Source organism: Tympanuchus pallidicinctus, unplaced genomic scaffold (assembly GCF_026119805.1).
Source record: "Tympanuchus pallidicinctus isolate F22 unplaced genomic scaffold, pur_lepc_1.0 scaffold11, whole genome shotgun sequence".
NCBI lineage: Eukaryota > Metazoa > Chordata > Aves > Galliformes > Phasianidae > Tympanuchus > Tympanuchus pallidicinctus.
In genome coordinates this window covers 1,762,935-1,789,001 of record NW_026294627.1, presented here as the reverse complement: position 1 = coordinate 1,789,001, position 26,067 = coordinate 1,762,935, and the positions used below count along the sequence as shown (strand labels likewise).

Sequence of the window (26,067 nt, the reverse complement as noted above, 5' to 3'; positions counted from 1 at the left end):
GAAAGTTTCTCTCTGTAAATGTAGTTCAGAATGATTAGCTCAGATAGAGATGTTTACGCTGCAGATGTCTACAGCTTGCTCATATGGACCCTATCAAAGTTATCTAAGTTATTCATAAATACTGCTAGTGATAAGAATGTCTTTACCTATCTTACTGCTACTGTCAGAAGGCTTTTTATATGCTCAGTTTAAATTTTCCTTGCTTGAATTGGAAACTGCCTCTTTTCATCCTCACCTCCCCTCTCCTCTCCTTTCTGCAAGGGACTTGTGAAACAGATTAGTCTCCCCCTCTTTCCAACTGTGAAAATTAAAATGCTTAAAAACATCCTCAGAAAAGGTAGTCAGCAGCAGAGGAGCAAAGTGTGGTTGTTTGGAGTGAATTGTCAGGACTTGATTCTATCCAGGTTTTGCATGCATTATCTGGAAAAAATGAGAAGATTAAGAATAAATGTGAGATGCTTAGATTTATTGATAAAATGAGTTTCATTTAAACATAATATGTTCTTACACAAGAAGGTGCACATCTTACAGATCACATCTAAAGAATGGGGCTGAGCACTGACTCTCAGAGGTTGTAGTGATCAAATCACCAAGCTATTTGGTATGATCTCTCAGCATAATTCCATGGCAAATTTGTCTAACCTGTTGCTTGGATGGACGAGTAAAATGAGTATGCTTACTCATTGCAGTCTACTTGTCATAAATAGAAGGGAGATGATTTTCTCACTGCACAACATTGATGAGACTAATACTGTCAGTTTCGGTGTTTTCAGTTTATGAAGAATGGGGAAAATTGAACAGCGTGCAGAAAAACGTACAAAAGTGCATTTATGAGGAGAAAATGCTTTATTCTGAAGGACCAGAACAGCTGGATCTGTTTATCTTATCACGATGAAAACTGGGAATTGTGTAGACCACAGCATGTCAGCACAAAGCTCACCTACAGAACAACTCTCAGTCTAGCAGAGAAAGACAGGAGAAGGGCAAGGGACTAGAAACCAAGCACAGAGACATGAAAGTTGACAGGATGGTGTAATTTTTTAAGGCTGAATTAACTTAGTGGTAGAGCAACCCACTGTGAGTAGCAGTCCATTTCTTGGTATCTCCATTTCTTGGTGTCATGACTCTGGGTGCCTTCCTTATTTTCACCAGATGGAAGATGTGCATGAGTCAAACTCAAACTGCAGGCATGGCAGGCTGAAATGTATGTTCATTGATACCCAAGAAGTCAAAGAAGATGATGTAGAACAAATTGATGTTTGAAAGGTTCAAACTTCAGGTTATTGGTCTCAGAACATGGGGAAATGTGGAAGTTTAAGCGATTTAGAAAAATCCTGTGATCCTGGGTGACTGGAAGGCGCTCTGAGTTTTTTTCCAGCTTGGCTAAGGGGAAAGGTGAAGCTTATATTTCCGTTTTGCTTCTGGCCAAGGAAATAAAGACATCAAATCTGACTCTGAGGAAAAGCTTGACGGTTCTCTGTGCAGATAATGGTTATTTATAGCCCCAGACGGGATGGACATCGCTGCTTTAAAAGTTAAGAGTAACCATAAATTCAGCTGGCAAGTTTACATTGCACTGGTGGCTCCATGAAGAACACCCTTGTAAGATTTACCTTTACCATTCTGTCTATGGAGGATCATAAACCAGACACCACCACAGAAGAGCAGCGGTATTGCAAGAGTGACAACACTACATATGTATACATCCGGCATCCCTAGTTCTCTTTGGGTTGGTGCTCTCAGCAAGGCATTTTTTCTCAATTTTTATTGTACAGCTGTTAAGACCTTTGATATACAGACATGTTGGTGTGACTCTAGAGAGAAGGAGGAGGAATGTGTTGTCCTACTATTGGAAGCTTACATCAAAGGCAGGGAATCCAGCCCCTCCAAGGGCTCAGATTGGCACATTAGCCTTTCATTTCAGCAGGAGAAGGGGACCTGATCACAGCACCCGCAGCTCTTTCATGCACACTTCCTTCACCAGTGCTTGTGTAACAATCCTGCTTTATTGGGTTTAACACCAAAGTTCAGCATCTGATGGCATGCAGTTTCTCCTTCCTTTGGGAATGAAACTTAATTCCCTCTAGTAATTAACCTGTCCCCAATGGCCTATTTAGGACTTCTTTGAGGGTTTTTAGTACTACATAGACCTTGACATTCACCATCAATTAATGCCCTACGAATCAGCTTATCCAGTAGCTGGATTAAAGACTTGCCTTCCCTTTCAGCCTGTACCATTGTAATCAGTAGCAAAGGAAGTGGGTCTGGAAACTCCTCCAAGTTAACAGATTCTTGTTGTTCAGCTCAAAGACATTGGATGCTGTGTGAATACTTTGATTGTTGCTGCTTTTGCACTTGACATGAAAAAATCACTACCAGCCTTCACATAGCTTGTTAGCAGTTGCTGTTTATCTCTACTGCAGAATCCAGATTTTGTTGGTTTTTTTTTTTTTTTACTGTATTTGTTTAAGTCAAGAATATGGTAGTTATCTTGATTAGCCCATTGTGATGGTATCAGTGTACATTAATTCAATTTCCTTCTAAGCCAAAGTCAAACCTTCTCTGCATTATTTAACCCAGATGAGGCACTTTCACATAGGTTCTTTGTGTGCCCATTTAGTTCTGAATGTCACCTCCTTCAACACAGAGTTAAATACATACACATCACTCCAGTCCAGCTGAGAAATTCAAAACCTTCCCATGGACCTCTCAAGAAGTGTCTCAGAGTTGACAGGAGAGCAGTGGGTAATGTGGTACCAGACCTTTTAGCAGGAGGTAAGGGAAGCTTTGACCCACAACACTGAACTCTGTTTAAGAGAAAGAGCTTGGATGGCTTCCTGGTATCCCCAGGACTCATCAGAGGTCCTGCCCGACACCAGCAGCAGTTGGTGCTCAGTACTCTGGTCTAAGTGACTGGGGAACTAGAACTTGTTATAAAACTGTAGAATCATAGAACCGCAGTCATAGAATCATAGAATGACTTGGGTTGGAAGGGACCTCAGAGATCGTCCAGTTCCAAGTGCTGGATCAGGTTGCCCAAAGTCCCATCTATCCTGGACATGAGCACCTCCAGGGATGGGGCACCCAGAGCTCTCTGGGCAGGGCCTCAGCACACTGAGGGTATGAGAGTAAAGAAATTCCTCCTAAGAACTAATCTAAATCTCTCCTCTTTTAGTTTAAAGTCATTACCCCTTGTCCTATCACTATCTGCCCATCTAAAAAGTTGGTCCCTTCCTGTTTGTAAGCTCCTTTGAAGTATTGGAAGGCTGCACTGAGGTCTTTCCACAGCCTTCTCTTCTCCAGGCTGAACAAGCCCAGCTGCCTTTATTCGTTGGAGAGGTTTTCCAGCCCTCTTAATGTCTTTGTGACTCTCTTCTGGACCCCTTCCAACAGCTCCATGTCTTTCTTTTGCTGAGGGATCGTAGTCAGCATTTACCCAGCAGTGAGATACAGACTCAGTCTGCATCATAGTTGGCACAAAGGTTGTGCCGTCAAAGCCAGAGATAAATAACACTCATTACCTTTAGAGGAGCAGCCACCTCTTGACTTTGGAAACCTAACTTGCTGCATTAACAACATCCCTTTATCACCAGCTGATATCTCAGGTCATGCACTGAGTTTTATGGTATTTGGTGGCATCCTTGGCTTACAGTAGTGCAAGTGAGGGTCTCTTTCTATGACTGCAGCAGACTGAAGCATAAGAAACACAATCCCATTTGGCTTTTGTTCTCTGTCCTTTTCTGTCACTTTTAGCAAGATTACTTTTCTCCACATTTTCTCCATAATATCATTTGCTCATCATCTCCATTCCTCTGCTGCAGTTACTGTGAAACTTCAGTATGTTCCAAGATAGAACAGCACTTTCCCAGTCCTCTTGCTAAATTGTGAGGTCATGTTTTGAGCCCAGAATGTATGCCTGGTGTCCAAGTTTAGCAGAGAATCGAGGTGATTATGAGTATTATAAAAATAGCTGGAAAGAGAGACCTTACTTGCCTCCTTTGGGCAGTCAGAAGTTCTGCGTGTCATTAGGAAGAGGACTTGCCTTCATACATATTTCAGTAGTATGGGTTTGTCTATTATGGATTTATTTTTAATGTTGTGTTTAATGTTGTTTGAAAAATTGGGAAGAGACAACTTGTTCAGAGGCAGTGGGTGCACGCCTGTATAATCGCACATAAAATATAGTTTACAAAGTACATTAGGACACTTTGGCTCTAAATGCAATATTATTGCAGTGATTTTTTTTTTCCAATCTATTTGACTTGTAGTTTTAAAAGGCCGATGAAATGTGAAAAAGCAAAAATGAGGAAACTCAGAGACTCAGGCAAGGAATTGATTTTTGAATAGATGGTACTTAGGATGCTCTCCTTAATTCCCAAGGCCCAGGTCTCTACACAATGGTAATGTGATAAATGAAAGCTCTGAATGTTTACAAGCTAACAATTAGGCCTCATAAGCACCAAATGCCATTTTAATTCTGTGCATTGAACCTTAGCTAAATACGATTCCAATTGGGAATGGATGGCAACAGCTTCCGTTGCTGGTCTAATAATTGTCACTGTAATTGCAAATGCCAGGGCTGTGCAGCAGGTTTGAATGGGAGGCAGCAGCTGCGTTAGCAGGTGATGGATTCATTGCTGGGATTGTGCACGCTGCTACCCTTCAGCATCTCCTTAATTCTGGGGCTTTCAGAGTATTTGGAGAACACAAAAGTCTTAGGAAACCAGCCCACCTCTAAATCCTGAGGCGGTGGAAACGGCCTATGGAGCTTAGCTGTGGAATGAGCTGACGGGAGGAGATTTATCTTACCACAAACAGCAGGTGCACCTACAGCTACGTAAGGGACAGTCACTTGGCCTTCCTCTCCAAGCGAGGATGAGTTCTGTGAGTGTCTTTATAGGGCTGAAAGCAGAGACGGAAGGAACAAACGCAGCCATGTCTCTCATTCCCCATCACAAGAAGGATGTGGAGCTGTTGTAGTGGGTCCAGAGGAGAACACAAAAATACTCAGAGGGCTGGAGCACCTCTCCTGTGAAGAAAGGTTGAGGGAATTGGGCCTGTCTAGCTTGGCAAAGTGAAGGCTTCAGGAAGACCTCATTGTAGCCTTCCAGTACTGGAAGGGAGCTTACAGACAGGAAGGGGACTGACTCTTTACATGGTCTGATAGCAATAGGACAAGGGGGTGGTTTCAAACTAAAACAGGAGATTTCAATTAGATATTAGGAAGAAATTCTTTACTCAGAGGGCAGTGAGGCCCTGGCACTGCTGCCCAGAAATCTGTGGGTGCCCCATCCCTGGAGGAGGTTGGATGGGCCTTGGGCAGCCTGAGCTGGTGAGGAGCAACCAGCCCATGGCAGGGGGAGGAACTAAATGATCTTTAAGGTCCCCTCCAGCCCAAGCCATTCTATGATTCTATGATTTAATGTGTTAAGCACTTCCTTTCGCACTGCCACCGCAGCACTCAAAGCAGCTTTAGTCTGGGCCTGTGCGTTTTACACTTCACTTGCCACTAATTAAAAAGCAATAATTAAAACTGGAGCAGCTCAGTTGTGCTGCCTTCTCGCATTTCTCCCTCTGTAAGGCATGACCTCTTTGCAGCCCCAAAGCAAGCACTTGGAAGGTCCCTGGACAGAGGTGCAGCAGCTCATGCAAATACAGCAAGCACAGATGGTCCAGGTTACTTCTGACAGAGGCTAATGCGGTGACTAAGGAGGTGCCAAAAGCCTAATGCACATTTGCAGACATCTTAAACTGACTCCAGCACACCAGCACAAGCTGCTCTGGCCCCAAATGAGCCTTGCTTCTCAGAACACAAAGTCCCAATTGGAAACTCTTGCCCTTGATGAAGCTCTCTTCCATTGTGTGACTTCTGTCATGCAATCAAGACACTTTAATTATGCTTATTGTATGGACTCATTTTATCTTTAAAGCAAAATGCACAGACAGAAATTTAGTCACTATCATATTCTTCCATGCTCTTTTTTTTTGTGTGTGTGCTGTTGTAACCCAGTTTTCCCAGGCAGAGTTTTTTGGCCTCTTTGCCCATTGCCACTGTGGAACAGCAGAAAAAATACCATTTAGTGAGATGAGAGATGAGAGGCTGCAAACAGAGATGAGCAGGTAGAGTGATTGAACCCCAGGGTGCTGGGAAAGCCACATATGTGGATGGAGAAATGCTGAAAGATCACGGAATTGTACAATCAATAGAAGGTTGGAAAAGACCTCTAAGATTATCAAATCCAACCCCAACCCATCCCACCATGCCCACTGGCCATGTCCCTCAGTGCCACATCTTCACAATTCCTGAGCACCTGCAGAGATGGTGACACCACCACCTTCCTGAGCAGCCTGTGCCAATGCATTACCACTATTTCTGAGAAAAAAAATCTTCCTAATGTCCAAACTGAACTTCCCCTGGAGCAACTTTAAGGCCATTACCTCTTGTTCTATTACTAGTTATCTGGGAGAAGAGGCCTACCCAGATGTCTGGGAACACAGTACAGGGAGCCCAGGGTTGTTGGGAGTAAGTAGGACTTGCATGGAGTATAGGTTTTGTGCTGACTGTCAGCACGGTGCTGAGTGTCATTCAATTAGGATAAATCATATGACTCATAGGACACTGACTCAGCACTCAAATGCAACAGCATCCACGTGTCCCTCACAGGAACTCCCTGCCCCCATCCTGGCTTTGTCACCCCATTGACTCCAGTGCAGCATGCCTAGCTTTGTGCCAGTGTTTTCTGGGGTAAGGCATGCTCAGTTCCACACTCAGCTGATTTTTGAGCAATACAGAGAAGGATTCTTCCATTACAGTTCCAAGCACCATCAAGTCAGAGATGCTCAAATCAGATCCCATCTTCCTTAAATATCAGAGCATTTGAGATCTAAGTCTATCCGTACAGCTCAGACTGTGTTTTATAGAGCAATAGATGTCACAGTGGGAAGAATTTGGGGTGTTACGTAACACGCTTTTAGTGATAACTGTTCTCTCTGCTCAAGAGAAGGACTAAAATGTGTCCCTCGTGTCCTGTCTCAGCAGATGTGATAAAGATGTCTTCTGTGATGCTTTTAGTTCTTACTTACACGCTCTTTTAGTTGGAGATGTGTGCATGACTGTGCAGAAAGCACTGACAAAATGCATCCCATCTCATTGCAAACTAGGAGAGCTGCAGGCAGAGAGCAGAGCACTGGGAACTGAGAAAGCATTAGCTCTGACTCTTGCAAGGAGATTTGGTTTACATCCAAGCCGTGCACTCCTGGCCATTTGGAAAGGCTTCTGTTGGTCCCTGCCAGCCTCCTGCAGCGCAGTCCTGAATTTATTCCTTCTCTGTTTTTTTTCCCCTTCTTTTCCACTTCACAAGTAGCTGGTTTGTCTCCAAGGTCATGAAAGGAAAGGGCAAGACTGCTCCTTCCTCCATGCTCGGATAATCCCATGAATGATGGGCTGACACTGGATGGCCAAATTCTTTCTTCTACCTTTGTAATTCCCGCTCTGCCCAGTGGGCAAGAAAACTTTCATGTCCCAGTGTTTCAAGCTCCAAGAGGGAGAGATAGAATTGCAATGAGCTCACCTATTTAATCACTGCTAAATATTAAACTTGGACAGAAATTTGCTTTTCTGCCAGTCCTTCCTCACACAAAGCCACTGCCAGCATGTTGTCAAAAGCGAAGTAATAGCACTGGACAGGTATGGACAAAAAGGGAATGGGAGAGACAAACTTTTTTTTCTGTATAAAGCAGAGGCAGCATAGTGGCTGCTTCCGGGCCTCCGATAAGTTGCAATTCAGGAGTACTTTCTTTTTATTAGATGGGGTCCGTAGACTTTTTCCCCAGCTCAGAGTAGTCCTAAAGAAGAGGATGAAGAGTTCCTCAACCATCAGACTAAGAAGGCTGATGAGCTGCAGCCAGGCCCTCTCTGACACATTTCTCTCCCTCTTCCTACAAGAGTTGGTCACTGGGGTTTCCTGTGCTCTTCTGCTTGGAGCAACCATTAGCCTGGAAGGCATTCTCCAGTTTCTGACCTCAATCTCCCTTGTTTTGTTACCTTTTGTCACACCCTCATGAGACGAACAATTAATTATAATCCCATTCAGAATAACCAAGTTTAGGATGGCACATTCCTACTTTGTTTCCTCTGGTGTAAAGCAGCTTATTTCTATTGGCTTTGCCTCTCCAGTCGTGTTTTCTAAGCTTGTTTTTGTTAACATACTATTTGTGTTACTTCATCGCTTTGAAGAATGGTGCCCTGAGCTGAGCTCCATTAGAGGCTCACTGCTGTGTACTGCAGAATGGTCAACTGCTAGTTGGTCAACTGCTCAAACACCATTTGCTTTGTATCCCTACATAATGTGTTTTCTTGCAGGTAGGACTTTAAGAAGTCCAATTTTTACAATAAACTTAGCTTTTGCTAAATTTTTTCTCCTATTTTCCCTTGACTATTTAAACACAGTTTGCCTGAAGTTGGACCTTTTCAGAAGGTCCAACAGTTCTCCATGGGGAAGCCAGTGGAGCTTCCCACTGCTCTTCAACGTACGGCAGCCTCCCTCCAGAAGCCCCATGCAAGCCCCGTGCCCTGAGCTCAGCTCAGTGTGGCATGTTTGCTCCATCTATTCAGTATGCCTCTAAGCGCTGCTTTCTGCTGCTTCTTTTCATTGAAAAATATGCTGTAGTACCTGTGTGCATGTGGATTATTTCCTCTGGGTCCTAGCAGGCAGGTGTCCACATCACAGAAACCTTCCCAGATGGTGCTTATGTTTGACTCTCTCATTGGAAAAGCCAAGGACTCGGTAGGCATGAAAAATGGAACTGCTTTTTCGCACGTTCAAATCAGTCCTTCCAGATGGTCCTAGGAACATTAAATGCTAGATCCAGGGGTGTCAGCTGTGCCCGGGGCCTATACCATACCTACACCATAGTCACAAAGAACAGCTCTTTAGCTGATGCGACCAATCTGCTACCTTAACATTGTTTTTTAAAATAAGATAGCAAAAAAATAATAATTGCTGAATTGCTCAGGGCACCACCAGACGAAATAGTTGGTGCTCTTCAGAAATTCCTAGTTCTGCTAGGCAGGATGCATAGGTCAGAGCTTTTCTATGAATCACAGCATGGTGAATGGGAAATAAAGTTTTCTGACAAATACAAGGAGCATAGTACAGGTGATAAATATCAGATATTGCTAAAAAAGAGACGGCTACTTCTTTAGTCATTTTCTGTTCTGTGCTTCATTTTTCTCCAGCGAAAAGCTGTAATTTTCTTTTCATGAAGCCAAAAAATTAAGATAGTCCTGACAGACAGCAGGTTTTTGTCCAGGCGAAGACTTCAAGACTTGGTCTATGCTTTGTAAGATGATTCCTGCAGCCCACCCCTCTGCTGTGCCGCTGACTTCCCTCCATCCTCCCTTTCAGGTACGACAGCTTTGGCCGCCTGACCAACGTCACTTTCCCCACTGGCCAAGTGAGCAGCTTCCGCAGCGACACTGACAGCTCTGTGCACGTCCAGGTGGAAACTTCCAGCAAGGATGATGTTACAATAACAACTAATTTGTCGGCATCGGGAGCCTTCTACACCCTGCTCCAAGGTGAGTCAGGCCTCTTGCTCTCCCAGCTGAGCTGCAAACAACGGATTATTCATCAAGAAACAGGTATTGTCTTGGTAATCCTAGCAGCAAAAGTCACCTGCATTCTCAGTATCCCAGAGCTCCCTATGTGTTGGTCCAGATGTGCATTCACACCTACTTAGCTACAATTCCTAACTCCAGAACTACCCAGCGGCTGTTTTCTGCTTCATTCTCAGCCAGTCCCCTTGCCATGCAATATTGTCCTCCATCATCATCACCATTATTGCTATAACAAAAAGGGTTACGTAAATCTAGCCATGCTTCCATCTGACCTTTTCGCTTCATTCTCTTAATGGCTTCCAATGTAACATTCACTTCGCTGGAAAAGGCACTGAGGTGGTTACCAGAAGTCTCTCAGATTCTTTGTTCACTGGCTGTTCAAACAGTCAGAAGGCAGTATCCAGAACAAAATGACCACCCCTGTTCCCCAAAGGCCTATGTTTGAGCTCAAAGGCTGGTGTGGAGAGGCGGAGAGGCACAGAAAGGAGATGCAGGCAGCGTGGCTGGGACTGATTTGTGACTGTCAGAAATGAGCACAGTTCTGCTAGTGGTGGGAAGCAGAGAGCTGATGAAATGGAAGAAAAGGTGGGAAAGGAAAGAGAAAGGAGTGATGTAGCAGCATGCTGACATTCTGACAAAGGCAGAAGATATCATGCATAAAGCCACGCCAACCTGGATCTCCAGGTTCTGAAGCCTCCTTACAGTCCCTCACTCCTGTTCCCCAGGACCTGAAGTAAGAGAAGCGATTGGTAAACCCACTGCTTTCCTCACTCCTTAGTTCTCATTGAGTTTTAGTCTATGACCAGTGGCAGCAGGGTGTCAAACATCATTTCCTCTTGTAAAGAGCAAAGCGCTCCAAGTGAGACCAATATGTTCCAGACTCACAGTTGTTCCCACATCTTGGAGTCACACATTTCCCTCCACCTCCATACAATAAGAGCAAGCTTTCCTAAAAGAAAGTGCCTATAATGCCTGAACACTGCCTTTCCTGCCTCCGCAGAGGATAGCTGAGAGGGTGCCAGCTCCTTCTAGCTGTACTCAGTATTCCTGTAGGGCAGCACAATGACTTTCTTTTTCTTTACTCCAGTCTACAAAGCAGGTACAACCCTGCCCCATTTCATCCCCTTACATTAAGACCTCTGGCAACTGCTCAGACACAAGGTTGGCTTCACCTCAAGAGCCTAATTAAGCAATAGAGCCCGCTGTCGGGGGGCCCTTTAGTGAGATAATTGACTGCAATGTGATTTATCCATGCAGAGCTGAAGGCACAGTTACATAATGGTGCCACGGTCAATTATCTCATTGTACTGCCCTCCAGCACAGGGCCACTGTTGCCATTAGGACATACAATATTACAAACAGCTTAATCATTTTGAGAAGTATAAAATTACAAAATTATTTGGATCTGAAGAAAAGTACTCATCTCAAACCAAAGATCTGGATAATGTCACAGCAGAGGTGGCCTGTGACCTTCTGTGGGTGGCTTTCCCACAAGTGTTAGGGGCTGCGAATTCCCAAAATGAGGCACTTGTTGTTGGCATCAATGTAGAAACTGCAACAAGGGCCACTCAAGTTGTTCAGGGATGTACTGAGCACGGCTGAAATGTAATTTGCCTTCCAAGTGTCTCTCCAGTGCACAGAGCTGGAGCTGTTGTAAAGGTCTTTGATCATCTTGCCTGCTCTTTTACTCTCCAGAGAAAATGCACACTGCAGATTCCCTTTGCATAAGAGGTGCTTGTGCACTTTCCTTCTGGGCTCACAGCTCTGGCCAGCTCTCACAAATCCTTTGCAAACCTTTCAAGATGCCTGGATCACTCTGTGAGCAAGCTCTGGCTGCAGTCACTGTAAAATGGAGACATTTATGGCTCCACACAGAAGCCAGAAACAGATCTCATGAAGGTATTTAAAAGCCTAAATCCTGTTTTTTTGGTAAGAGTTAGAAGTCCTTAGCTGTAGTTCTCCTCACAATTGTAGGCTGTTATTCACAGACCCCATCAACTCCTGGGATCCTCTGTCCCATGCTAAGCATTTCCCAGCCCTTAAACCCCAAGGTCAGAATGAAGCACCGTGCAAAGCTTTCAGCACCCTGCTGTCTTATCCAGAGTAGGTATCAGGGTCAGAAAAGACATTTGCACACCCATACATTAGTTATTGCATTAGGACTTAGAGATGCTTAGGATATACCTGGTGTTTCAGATGAGAAAGACATGTCAGCTCAAGGTGACCACTAAGACTTGCAGCAAGAGCTCTGAGCCATTCATTTGCTGTGGGAAAGAACTGGCACTTATGCAGGCTTGGGCAGGAAACCAAAAAGGCACTTTCATAGAAACATAACATCACTTTTGAGTTGGAAGGGACCTTTAAAGACCATCTGGTCCAATTCCAGTGTCTTCAGAGATGGGGCATGTATCACCTCACTGGACAACCTGTTCCAGTGCTTCACCACTCTTATTATAGTGTTTTCCTTATATCCAGAAACTTTTTCTGTAAATCCGAGAGAAGACATTTCCAGAAAGTTGTGGGATCCTATAGGAGGGAGGGAGGAGCCTGTATAGCTTATGGACTCCTTGGCACTTCTGTGGGATTTTATCCTCTAAGCTACTGACAAAGGAAGCAGTTTTTCAAGGGCAAATTAGAGCACAAAAACAGAAGCAAATGAGCCAAAAAAAAAAAAATATCCAAAGGCACCTCAATTTCATGAAGCCCTTGAGCCTTCAGTGGCCAAGGAGAGTCTTGGAAAAATCCTGAAAGTGGAGGATTTGCATTTTGATAGGACAAGGGGAAATGGCTTCAAACTAAAAGAGCAGAGTTTTAGACTGGATATAAAGAAGTTTACAATAAGAGTGATGAGGCACTGGAACAGGCTGCCTAGAGACTTGGTGGATGCCCCATCCCTGGAGATACTCAAGATCAGATTGGATGGGGTTCTGAGCACCTAATGGAGCCATGGGTATCCCTGTTCATTGCAGGGGAGTTGGACCAGACGGCCTTTAAAGGTTTTTCTCAAGTAATTCTATGATTCTGTGATTTCCCTGCCTTATACTGTAACATTCTGAGGGTAGTCCACCGTAACCAATGACTGTGTGACACAAAGGGAACATCAAATGTCCAGTGAATAACAGAGAGCGTTTCCCCTGCTTCCTGGTGATGAAAGTGGGAGACATGCATAAGCTGTGCAGAGATATATCACCAGTTTGTTTTAAAGTTGATCTCCTACTGTGTTTTTCACAATACCAGGCATCTAAGAACTAAAGAGCCAAAGCCAGCTATCACTCTCTGGAAAATCAAGGGCTTGATCCCTTTGGATCTATGTCAAAAGACCATCACAATGGTGTAGCCAAAGTGCTTGGATCTACACTGTGAATCACTGCTGTACATTTATAGTGGCAAAACCCAGTGCCACAGCAGTTTCACACCATCATGAGGTTAACTGTGTACAGCACGCTGAGTTGTGGCCCTGCTGAGATGAGCATGGCACGGCTCCAGCTGGCTGCAGCAAGAGCAGGATCAGACTCGCAGTAACAGAGACCAACTAGTGTCAGATTTCCTTTCCTAATTATACCAAACTGTGCTTTTTTGCTGATCTATTTCAGCCAGACGGGAGATGGTAATTTTGCTGTGACCTCGTTTCCTGCTGAGCTATGGCAGAGCAGCTAGTGAACAAAACCTGACTCGCCTCCGAACGGAAAAACAATTGACATGAATTTTTAAGGGGTATTTTTATCCACAATTAGGTATTTATGGCAGGCTGGGAGATAGAAATGGTAATACTTTCCAGCATTTGAGGAGCTTTAGATAAGTCACTCTTTGTATAATGTGCTTTTAAAGCTATTCTGCGCTGAGTAAGCCTCATGCTTTCTTACCCTTCATGAGCTGCTCTATGCAGAAAGAAATGCCAGCTGGAGTTCCAAAGGACAAGGTTTCAGCCTGCTGGTTCCCAAAAGTTGTGCACAGGGTATCATTCTCTTCTACTTCTGATCTCCCAAATCCTGGCCTCAAAATCTGCTGGTCTTTCAGGAGCTAGCTGAGACCAGATGAATGGGAGCTTGGTGCTTCTGCTTTCTTTCCAAACATGGGGTCTTCGGTTGCCTCCTGAAAGTATTCCCAAGTGAAGGGGTTTGGTTGTTGCAGGGGAAACTGGTTAGCATTAGCCCACTGTGCAATTTCCTGTCGCTTGCAAGATAGTGGATAAGCTGAGAAAAGTAGGTGGCCCCACTTTTTCATATATTGTAGTGAAAATAGGATCTTGGGGATCCAAAAACATAGGAAGTTTTCAGTGGGTCTGTGGTTTAAAACAAATATCTCACCACCCAGAGTTTTAGCAATGGTCTTTAAGCTACCCTTAGGGGTAGAGGTTTGAACCTGCATTCTCTGCTGGAGTATTCTAAGATATTTTTGCAAGACTTTGAGACGTAAAATATCATGAGAATGAAAGAGATTGTCCATCTCTTTCACCAGTGAAACAACCAATTTGTGAGTAGGAGAGGTGAATCATGGAATAGAAACATAGAATCATTAAGGTTGGAAATGACCACAAAGATCCCCAAGTACAACTGTCAACACATCCCCACCAAGGCCAGCAAACCATGTCCCTCAGTGCCACAGCTACCCTTTCTTGAACACCTCCAGGCATGGTGACTCCACCACCTCCCTGGGCAGCCCATGCCAATGCATTACCACTCCTGTGAAGAAATTTTTCCTGGACACAATCCAGGTCCTCAATCTCTTTCTGGTAGTGGGGGGCCCAACACTGAATGCAGTACTTGAGGTGTACTGAGTACAGAGAGATGATCACCTCCCCAGTGAGTGTCAGTGCATTTCCTTACAACCAGCAGCAGTGTTAGAGAAGCCTGGAAGAGGAAGAAAGTGAAAGATGGGGGCTGTATCACTGCACAGCCATTTTAAAAGATTTCTTTTTCTGTCTTTAGACCAAGTCCGAAACAGCTACTACATTGGTGCTGATGGCTCTCTCAGGCTGATGCTGGCCAATGGCATGGAGGTGGCCCTGCAGACTGAGCCACATCTGCTGGCTGGCACCGTCAACCCCACCGTGGGCAAGAGGAATGTCACCCTGCCCATCGACAACGGCCTCAACCTCGTGGAGTGGAGGCAGAGGAAGGAGCAGGCAAGGGGGCAGGTCACTGTCTTTGGACGTCGTCTGAGGGTAAGTGCGAGGAGTTTTGGGCTCCACTTCCCATCTCACCAGTCTCCAGCCGCATGACAAAAAGGGAGAGGGCTGATTTCTGGTGTCTGCAATAGGGATGTGGCTGCAGGATGGAGGAGTAGCTGTTCATCTTCAGTGATGCAGCCTTTACAGCCTGAATGCATCCTTACATCTCCTTATGTGCTGACATTCTCTTAACCATCACAGACAGTACTTGTGGCTTCCCTGTAAGACCTCTGCATTACTGAGAATGCATCACCTCCTGTCAGACACTACAGATCCATACATCATGTCAGGCTGCTCAAGTATGCAAGAAACAATCATAGCTATTAAATACGGCACCAATTAAAAGAAGTATTTTCATGGGATCGTAGAACAGTTTGCATTGGAAGAGAGCTTAAAGCCCCCACCAAGTTCCAACTCCTGGCATGGACAGGGACACCTCCCACCAGCTCAGGCTGCCCAGGGCACCATCCAGCCTGCCCTTGAGCTCCTTCAGGGATGGGGCATCCACAGCTCTCTGGGCTGCAGTGCCAGGGCCTCTCCATCTGATGAGCAAAGAATTTCCTCCTAATATCTAATCTAAATCTCCCCTTTTTTAGTTTAAAGCCATTCCTCCTTGTCCTATCACTAAGAGACCATGTAAAAAGTCAGTTTTCCTCTTGTTTGTACGCTCCCCTTAGGTACTGGAAGGCTTTTCAACCTGTACTGCAGGCAGTAACATAGACCTCAGAACTGAAAGCTTTGTAAGCAGTACTGTTCACTATGCTGCCTCAGAAAAATTTCAAGATTCCTGAAACTTGCTCATCTGTTGAACCTGCTGAAGAGCTGGACTTGTGTTTTAATTGCTGTTGTTGCCTGAAATGTTATCAGTAATTGCAGCCCAGTGGTGCTATCAATCATAGAATCATAGAATTGTTAAGGTTGGAAAAGACCTTTAAGATCCCCAAGTCCATCCCCAACTCACCCCCACCATGCCCACTGACCATGTCTCTCAGTGCCACATCTCCACAGTTCTGGAACACCTCCAAAGATGGTGACCACCACCTCCCTTGGGCAGTCCATTCCAAGTCATGGGCTTATTCCTGGGGAGCTGCTCAGAACCAGGCAAATTCAGGTTTAGTGCTGGGCAGTGCTCCTGCTGCCAAAGGACTGCAGCTGTTTATTCACACTCAAGCTTCGCAGTAAATATTCATGCTCTGCATTCAGAATATGCATTTCCCAGTCCTTGCTCTGCACCTCTCCCCATTCCCTGCTGTGTGACCCCTGACACCTCGGTGTGATTTTTCACTCACACTTGTTGAGTACTGCTCTTTGCCCTCCCCAGCCCGGGCCCTGCTCTTTTCCCTTTGCATCTACAGCTTCACACACTCACTCCTTTTTGTTATCAGGAGAATATCTGTACAAACAGGAGTGAAAGCTGACATTGCTTCATCAGTGGGAACTACTGTATATCTGCAGTTCACTTGGCATCAATTTCTTGTTTAAGTTAGGATGGCTTTTATTTTATGTATATATATATACAAACACACACATACATGAGATTTTATTTTAATAACGAACACAATTGCCAGACAAGTCTGTCTCTGGAAGGAGACTTCTCCAAATTGCAGCTGTGTCACAGCTATTTGGTGTTCAAAGCAGGTTCCCTTCATTTCACAGCAGCTTAGCTGCCCGTGTCAGTTTCATCTTCCAAAATCTTCACTTCACATGCAAACGCAGAATGTGTCTTTGTTTTATATTGTGCTGCATTTGGAAAAGCACTTGCAGAATGAATTTTCAGGCCGTTTACTTGGGTCCCAATAAATCTGCCAGCATTTATTCACATTTTGAGCCTTCTGGGGGCTGTTCCTGCTCCTAGCAAAGTAGAAGAGCACCTTACATCATGGAAGGACTCAGTTACAGCTCTGTTCAGGGGTTCAAAACATCTGAGGATGAAGAGTTTTAAGCAGCCTGTCTGTACCTGCATGGCAGCATCTGCACCCCTAAGCCAGAAACCTACAAGGTGCTAATTGCTTCCCTGGGGACTGCCCAGCATTTAACATATTCCGTGTCATGTTCTCCTCTCCCCTTGTGCCAGTAATTGCTGCTTTCTCTGGCAAGGGAGAAGCTTAGCAAAGTTCAGTTCAACATATTTTTGTTCATCTGGGGAAACTTGAGCGTTTTTGTGCCGTATGTGAATAAATCACCACTTTCCTTCACCCCACTGCTCCCACAAGACAACAGCAAAGCCCTGACTTTGGGCTTTGGGGAAAGAGCTCACCCAGCAAGGCTGCACCCCACGTCTCCCCAGGAGGTCTGTGAGATGAGGAAGGCAGCACCAGGCCCCTGCAAATTCACAGAATCATGGCATATCCCAAGTTGGAAAGGACCCACAAGGATCGAGTCCAACTCCTGGCTCCACACATGACCACCTAAAAATCAGATCATGAGTCAGAGCTTTCTCCAGATGCTCCTGCAGCCATGCCTGCTTCCCCAGGGAACCTGTTCCACGCTCACTGCCCTCTCAGTGAAAAACCTTTTCCTGATATCCAACCTGAAAGATGAAGTTCCCCTGCAACCAGCATCCTCTCAGCACACATCCATGCTTTATGAGTTGTGGCCCTTTTTGTCATCTTTGCAGAGGATGGATGGCATGTTGCCATGAGCTCAAACAGCTCCTGGCACAACGAGGCCAATTTCTCAGCTGCCTCCTCAAACCACCCTAGGAAATAATGTAGTGCAGGTGTTTTTCATGGCAAGAATAAGGCACGAGGCAGGGACTCCTTCATGGAAGAAGCGAACAGTCCCAATGCCTCTTTCCCACTCTGCAGTGCTGATATGATGCTGCACTCAGCCAGGCAGCCGTTTCAGATTTGATATTGGGAAGAAAATTCTTCTCAGAAAGAGTGGTAATGCACTAGCATTGGCTGCCCAGGGAAGTGGTGGAGATCCCTGGTAGTGATCAAGAAAAGGGTAGCTGTGGAACTGAGGGTCATGGTTTACTGGCTTTGGTGAGGATGGGTTGATGGTTGGACTGGATGATCTTAGTGGTCTTCCTACTGTAATGTTTCTATGATTCTATGAAAGCAGCAGAAATGTATCAAAGCAGGCCTTTTCCCTTCTCAGATCCCTCACCTCCTATGAAAAACAGCAATTCTCTGACCCACCCACACAGCAGCAAGGTATCTCTGCTGTCTGACCACCACTTCAACCCCTCCTTGGCCAACAGCAGCAAAAACCCTATCTGCAGTGCTGCTGCCTCAACTGTCTCATTTAATCATTGCACTGTAGTTTGATTCCTTTTTCCCAAGACTGGATCAACACTGGCATTAAGACCACGTGTCCCAGAGACTCACCAGAACCAATGTGACCAGAGAGCTCTCATGGGATAAGCCACCAACTGTTCCTGGTGTTCACTACTGAGGGCAGTCCTGCATCATCTCCAGAACTTCTGCAAGGAGTTGAGGCTTGGATTTGGTCACCCCAATAATTTTATAGCAGTTCTCTGAGGAAATTGCTTTGTAGGCAACCATTTACCATGTGGATGTTATTGGCTCCTGGAGTTCTCATTGCTGAAGTACTGTTTGCGCTCTTCTGCTGAAGGTTATCACTGCCTTTTTATGAGAAATCTTGCCCCGTTGTGCTCGTGTGCACCCAGGGAGGTCAATGCATGCTGTTTAATTATTATTTAAGCTGAAGGAGCTCTGTAGGAAACGTTGGAGAGATCAGAGATGTGGGCACGTTTGTGTTCCTGACTTTCCAGAGCAAACCAAGAGGTCAAATGGAAATGCTATAGAATGTAAGTTTGGGGTTACCCACTACAGAGAGAGGTCAAGTGCACTATGGGTTAATATTTACTCTCTCTCAATCCTGTGCTGATAGCAGGCTTTATCAAATACTCTGAAGGGGCAAAAGCTTTTTGCAGAAGCTTTTAAGAGCTCTTTTCAGTATGAGGACTCTGGGCTATAGGATGGCACCTTATTTAGCTGCCCACCATAAAATATACTTGTTGAACTGAAGCCTGCAGCCCTGTCAGAGCTCCTGCAGGAAATTCACTTCTGCTCAAGGCGTGCCCTTGAACAAGGATGAAAAGATTTAGCCCCTGTTCAGAGGCTATCTGGTAGTGTCGGGTTCCCTTTGCCCATCACCCTGAGGGGTGGCTGTTGGCACTGCATTGGAAAAGTTGTGTTGGGAGAACAGGAGAAAATAAATCTTAAAAAAAAAAAAGAATCCCCAAAAAGGAGACTGGTTCCAACTAGCCCTGCAGAAATCCCTTGCCAGAGAGTGGGGAGGGTGGGGTGACATACAGCAACCGTAATGGGATACAGAGGTTTGAGCTGACTTTAAGATTTACCCTGGGACCCATTATCATTGAATCATAGGACATCCTGAGTTGGAAGTCCAACTCCTGGCTCCACTCAGGACCTCTGTTACTTGGTTCCTCCAGTCAGTGCATGGCACTGCTGCTGGCAGAAGGATCATGGAGGCCGCTTCCAGCCATGATCGCTGCCCAGCCCTGCAAGAGTTCTTTCCAGCTCCCTTGGCATGGACCAGGAGCAGAAGGAGCTGCAGATGCTGCGCTGGAGCTGTTCTGTGAATAGCTGGAAGGCAGAGATGTTATTCCTTACTGCTTTTCTTCTCTCTTTTTTTTTTTTTTCCCAAGCAATTGCCACTTCTGTTTCTGTATCTACAGCAGCAAGCCCCTATGAGATAGCAAATTGCTCTGTTGCTTACACATGTGCATCTGTACTTAGAGTTTTGATACCTTTTTAATTATTTCCCAGTTTGCCTCTTATAAAGGGCTTTTGGCTGATTTCCTTTCTCCCGTTACCATTTGCATTCTTTTTTAAACACTGCAGCACATTTAATTGGAGCATTATCTACCTTTCCACATACCCTCTTTTCTCAAGGCATACCACTGTTCTATCGCTGTTATTCATGAACTGAAAGTAATTTTTCAGTTGCTCCCTCTTACATCATGTTTACTCGAACATTACAGCACAGATTCCTTCTGCCTCAGTTGGCCTCATCCATGGTTTTGCCTCTTCCATTCCTGGTTTTGCCTCTTCCCTCCTCCATTTCCGAGATTCCTTTTGACATCTGACTTCACAGTGTGCCCATTCCTCAGGTTTCAGCACTGAAATCATACAGTGCTCCTGCCTTTCCCTCTCACCTTCCTCCAGGTCTCACATGGAATTCAGCACACCACTTCTCCATTGGCTCTACCACATCCTTTCTGTTCCTGCTGAGCTCTTAGATACTCCCACATCCCTCAAAGTATAGTGGGAATTCAACATACACCCTCAAGTAATAGCCAGGATCAAAGCTGCACCAGGGCTGAGGGCTGTGTTGGGGTCAGGAGTGTTGCTTTTACCCAGAGCAGGATATTTTCACTTGCAGCCTGGACAGCCTGAAGAGACCTAAAAACTCTGATTTATTGGCAACAGCTGAAGGAAACAGAAAAAAAAAAAAAAAAGAAAAAAAAAAAAGAAGAAGAAGTAAAGGGAACTGAAAAAATTCATCTGTTGGAATTTGCAGTTCACCCAAGAAAATTCTGCACCTTTCTGCAAAAAAAAAAAAAAAAAAAAAGAGGTTCATTAGCTGAAAAAAGTTCAAAAGTGGTGGGATGGAGAAGCAGCTGTCTTCACTGGCAAGCTCGTACTGGGAACGTGGGGTTTTCATCCTTGTGCAATATTGTACTGCTGCAGTGATGTGGTTTTATAAGTCTTGCACATGCAGCTAAACATGAGTTGTATTATCAGGTCCTTTTTGTAATGCTGTGCACTACAATCCCCGAATCAAAATGTATTCCTTCTCCTGCCTTTGAAGTAGATACCTTTGATCTTTGGAGATGCAAAGGCAGTGGAGGTAACAGAAGTGTAATTATGCTACACAGAATAACCCCAGGACAATGAAACTAAAACTCCAGCTATTGCTGCTCTGTGTAACATCTGCTGTGCTCAAAGCCTCCATATTTCATCTCAAGTGGAAGGCTTCACCTTCAGTACATGCAGTGAAGTCACAGAAAAGCTCAACTTTCAACTGTAGTGACACAACATTCACTTTTTCTGTTGTTTTTGTTTGTTTGTTTTTATGTCCATGAAAGCAAAATTTGTATAATCCCAGACTGCTGTACTAAGGGCATGGGAATTATTGGTGATAGATGGATGGTTGAAGGGATGATCTTAGAGATCTTTTCCAACCTTGGTGATTCTATGATTCCATGATTCGATTATTTAACTAGTGGAGTATTTTGCAAACATTCCTTGCAGCAATTTATCTTTACATACTCTGTAGGTCTATAACACATCTGCTGTATCAGTCCTAAGCCTAGGTTTGGGATACAGGCAATATTCCTTCACCGTGGTGATGTTTCCAAAGTTCTTCTGCTTCTGTCCTCACTAAAGTCAAGAATTGTTACACCAACACTTAGCCTTGAAAACATTATCCAGAGGCAATGGACACCTGGATAGTCTACAGTGTGATCCAAAGAGGTGTTTGGTGAAAGAAGAGCAGTCTTTGTAACTGAATTTCCAGCTTCCTAATTCTCTATCTCCCTCCTGTAGGTTCACAACAGAAACCTGCTGTCTCTTGACTTCGATCGTGTGACGAGAACAGAGAAAATCTATGATGACCACCGCAAGTTCACACTCCGCATCCTCTACGACCAGGCAGGGAGGCCCAGCCTCTGGTCGCCCAGCAGCAGACTCAACGGGGTCAATGTGACCTATTCCCCTGGAGGACACATTGCAGGCATTCAGAGGGGCACGATGTCAGAAAGGATGGAATACGATCAGTCTGGCAGAATTACATCCAGGATCTTTGCTGATGGCAAATCATGGAGTTACACTTATTTGGAGAAGGTGAGAGTCTTCCTACTGTTCACTGGTGGTGCTTTTGGTGGAAATGGGCTTCAGTCCTTTAATTGCAGCTGTGCTGCTTCACATTAGCTAAGCACTGGGCGTTATGGTTCAATACTCTTCCCTATATTCTGCCTACACAATGATATACATAGGAACTTCAGTGCCAAACTACCAAAGATCAGTTGAAAATAGTGTGAAAAATACCCCTGAGGGCAGTATTCTTTCCCAATCAAACTGAGAGCATGTCTTAATCCTGTAATCCTGTAGAGCTTTGGCATTTGATTTTTAGGCACAGCTTTCTTTTTCCGAGCTAACTGTAATATGAAGTATCTTCAGGTGAAGTCAGAGGAGTAAACAGTAGGGACTTCCAGTAGGATTTTCCATGAGAAAACAACTCACACAGTCTGACATTCTCACTTCTTTGGGTAGCTCATTCCTACTTCATAAGAATTACATGTTATGAAAAGCGCCAGGCACAAATTCAGCCAGACCATTGTAAACACTTTGTAGGGTTTTCTGTAGACTGCACTTGCAGATTGGCATGGGACTTAATTTCTTTTGGTATTATTATTCATTGTTACACTACTCCCTGTCCCATAGATCCACTTACTGCATAGCTGGGGCTGATATTTTTATCCATTAGTTTTATATAGAACTTATCTCTACATCAGTTTAGGAAACTATTGTAACGTAGCTTTTAAAAAGCAGGAGGTGTTGATTTGCACCTTGATTATGCAATCCATGTAGATTGTTATGTGGGGAAAAAAAAAAAAGCCTCTAAGAAATAAGCACAGGAGCAGAAGTTTGGTAAGTGAGTAATAGGAAACCATAGAACCACAGAATCATTGAATGGCTTGGGTTGGATGGAACCCCAAGGATCATCAGGTTCCAACTTCCCTGCCACAGATATGCAGACACAATGAGTTATTTGGCCATTGGAACATGTCAGGATGGTACTTCTCCAAGCATTGCTTGAGTCTCTCTACCAGTTTTTTTAGTTAGTTTGTAAAAGCTAATGACGTGGAGAAGTTGAGCTGAGAGACAGCTACATGGTATTGATCTGAACAGATGAGTATTTTAAACTTAGACCTACCTCACTGCAATAGCTGCCTCTGCCTCCAGTCCACTCTGCTTGGTGGGCCATGCAGCTGCTTACTGTCATGCACTGTTTTGTCCTGTAGGTGCATGGATTTATCTCACTCGCCCTATTCTCTGAATTGGAGAAATTTGCAGATTTCTTTGGAATTCAAATAGATTTTGCCTGAAAACCAGTATTATAATATATTCCTTTCTCCTTCCCACCTAGTCCATGGTGCTGCTCCTTCACAGCCAGAGACAGTACATCTTTGAGTTTGATAAGAATGACCGGTTGTCATCAGTGACCATGCCCAACGTCGCCCGCCAGACTTTAGAAACCATCCGTTCCATTGGTTACTACAGGAACATCTACCGACCCCCAGAAGGCAACGCCTCCGTTATTCAGGATTTCACAGAGGATGAGCAGCTCCTCCACACACTGTACTTGGGCACGGGGAGACGTGTCATCTACAAGTACGGAAAGTTGTCCAAGCTAGCTGAAATGCTCTACGACACCACAAAGATCAGTTTCACCTACGATGAAACTGCTGGCATGCTGAAGACAATAAACTTGCAGAATGAAGGGTTCACATGTACCATCAGATACAGGCAGATAGGACCCCTCATTGACCGACAGATTTTCCGCTTCACTGAGGAAGGCATGGTGAATGCACGTTTTGACTATAATTATGACAACAGTTTTCGGGTGACCAGCATGCAAGCAGTCATCAATGAGACACCTTTACCCATCGATCTCTACAGGTACGATGATGTGTCAGGCAAAACTGAGCAATTTGGTAAATTTGGAGTGATTTACTACGACATCAATCAGATTATCACCACTGCTGTCATGACTCACACTAAACATTTTGATGCCTATGGCAGGATGAAGGAGGTCCAGTACGAAATATTCCGGTCACTCATGTATTGGATGACTGTGCAGTATGACAACATGGGGAGAGTTGTTAAGAAAGAGCTAAAGGTTGGACCTTATGCAAACACAACGAGGTACTCATACGAGTATGATGCTGATGGCCAGTTGCAGACGGTATCTATCAATGACAAACCACTGTGGCGCTACAGCTATGACCTAAATGGAAACCTCCATTTGCTGAGTCCAGGGAATAGTGCCCGCCTTACTCCACTCAGATACGACCTCAGGGATAGGATTACTAGACTGGGGGATGTGCAGTACAAAATGGATGAAGATGGCTTCCTGAAGCAAAGAGGCAATGACGTTTTTGAGTACAACTCAGCTGGTCTGCTCATCAAAGCCTACAACAAAGCCAGTGGCTGGAGTGTGAAGTACCGCTACGACGGCCTAGGAAGGAGAGTCTCTAGCAAAACCAGCCATGGCCATCATTTGCAGTTCTTCTATGCAGACCTGACCAACCCAACCAAGGTCACTCATCTGTACAACCACTCGAGCTCAGAGATCACCTCCTTGTACTATGATCTCCAAGGCCACCTGTTTGCAATGGAGCTCAGCAGTGGCGATGAATTTTACATAGCCTGTGATAACATTGGCACTCCTCTGGCTGTCTTCAGTGGGACTGGCTTAATGATTAAGCAGATACTATACACAGCATATGGGGAGATCTACATGGATACCAATCCCAACTTCCAGATCATCATAGGCTACCATGGAGGACTGTATGATCCCCTCACAAAGCTCATCCACATGGGACGGAGAGACTATGATGTGCTGGCAGGTCGGTGGACAAGTCCAGACCACGACATGTGGAAGCACCTGAGTAGCAATAACATCATGCCTTTCAACCTGTACATGTTTAAAAACAATAATCCCATTAGCAACTCTCAGGATATCAAATGCTACATGACAGGTAAGACATTTGAATTAATTAAGGCAATCACAAACTGTTCTCCAGCTTACCATTGGTGAATAGGATTCTCTCATGGCATCCCTGTCACCGAGGTTTTCCAGTGTTCAGCATAATGGACACAAGCTTTTCTTTGCCAGTTGACCCCTGCGTCAGAGAGTAGTTGAGGGCATGTTTAATTCATTAGCGTAAACAGAGATTGTAATTCCCAAATCTGTTTCCTTTTCTCTTTCTTGGTGTTTAGTATCTTTACATTGCTTTCAGTTGTTTGTTCCCTCAGATATCCCAAGTTTAGCTTCCAATTAATATCCTGATAACCTCACTCTTTGTAGAGGGGCGGCTCTGTTTACACAGTTTTGCCTAGAGATTTATTTACAACTAAACAAATGGCATGCAGATTTGTTTTAGCAGAATGGCAGTGGCGACTTAAACCTTTTTTTATAGTCCTCCATTTCAGAGCACACAGCAGTAACCATGTAGTTCAAAGCTAATCTGCCCCGTGGAATTAACATTTTCTGCTAAAAGTCAATAAAAAACGGGTGGTTTAGACTTTAAGGCCAGATCTTAGGGCATGCCAACCCAACAGCTTGACATAACCTCTGAGCTCCTTCCCCAGGGACTTCATAAAATGGCATGAATATGAACTCTAGGCATGTTTTTTATACAGAAAATCATTCTGTAGGTTAAATGTCCATCCTATACTCATACTTTCTGCGACACTGAGGTAATGTTTAAGGAAACTATTTTGCTGGGGCTTCTTTTTCCATACATTCCCCATCGGAAAACAAGGTGACAGTCACAAATCAAATGTGCATAGCTCTTAAGGAGACAGAGTTATGGTTAGATGATCCTGCTGCGTCTATCACAACTTTTCCATATGCAACAAGAATATTTGCATTTCCCTAAGTTATGATATTGGCTTAATAGCAAAAAAAAAGAAAAAAATATTACAAAATAAAAAGCCTGTGTTTTATTCAGTGTGCTTTTCTGGCCATCAGCATCCATGCTTTCAGTTTCTTCTGCAGTAATCATAAGGAATAGATTGATATTTTTTTAAACAAAATGCTGTTTTCTCTAGAGCTAGGAAGATAATGCCACGAAGAAAGCAAAATATGCCAAAAGATGCAAACTAAAATGCTGTTGTGTTGGCCTCACTGATAATTATATGTGGCATAATTAAACTTTGATATATTTTTCCTATCAAGAAAAAGCTCGTTTGTCAAAATGGAATTTGTTGATGAGAGAGAGTTGAGCTTGAGAGATTTCTCAGCAGAAATGTTTCTCACAGCTCTTGAAATTGCCTAAATGACAAATTCCAAAATAATCTGAAAGAAAAATTCTGTTTGGGTTTTCAGCCTTTCCAAACCTACTTGGTGTAGGAAACTAGGATAGAAAAAGAGTCAAAATCCAAATGAAATGTCTCAATATGAAATTCTTGTCTTGAACTACTCTAGTATTTGAACAGTCACTGCATGGCATATTTTATTTTCCTGCTGTCATTCAGACAGGACAACATTTCAA

At 44.3% G+C, this 26,067-nt stretch overlaps 1 protein-coding gene across 6 annotated transcripts in view; it reads left to right on the top strand.

The window, feature by feature from the left end:
* TENM4 (teneurin transmembrane protein 4) overlaps positions 1-26,067 on the top strand; it is an 810,928-nt gene that overhangs the window by 771,620 nt on the left and 13,241 nt on the right. For all 6 annotated transcript variants that reach the window (XM_052669278.1, XM_052669305.1, XM_052669320.1 and 3 more), the window contains 4 exons: positions 9,408-9,580; positions 14,548-14,783; positions 21,332-21,628; positions 22,935-24,549. In XM_052669278.1, the coding sequence (XP_052525238.1) occupies positions 9,408-9,580; positions 14,548-14,783; positions 21,332-21,628; positions 22,935-24,549 (2,321 nt within the window). The remainder of the gene's footprint in view (positions 1-9,407; positions 9,581-14,547; positions 14,784-21,331; positions 21,629-22,934; positions 24,550-26,067) is intronic.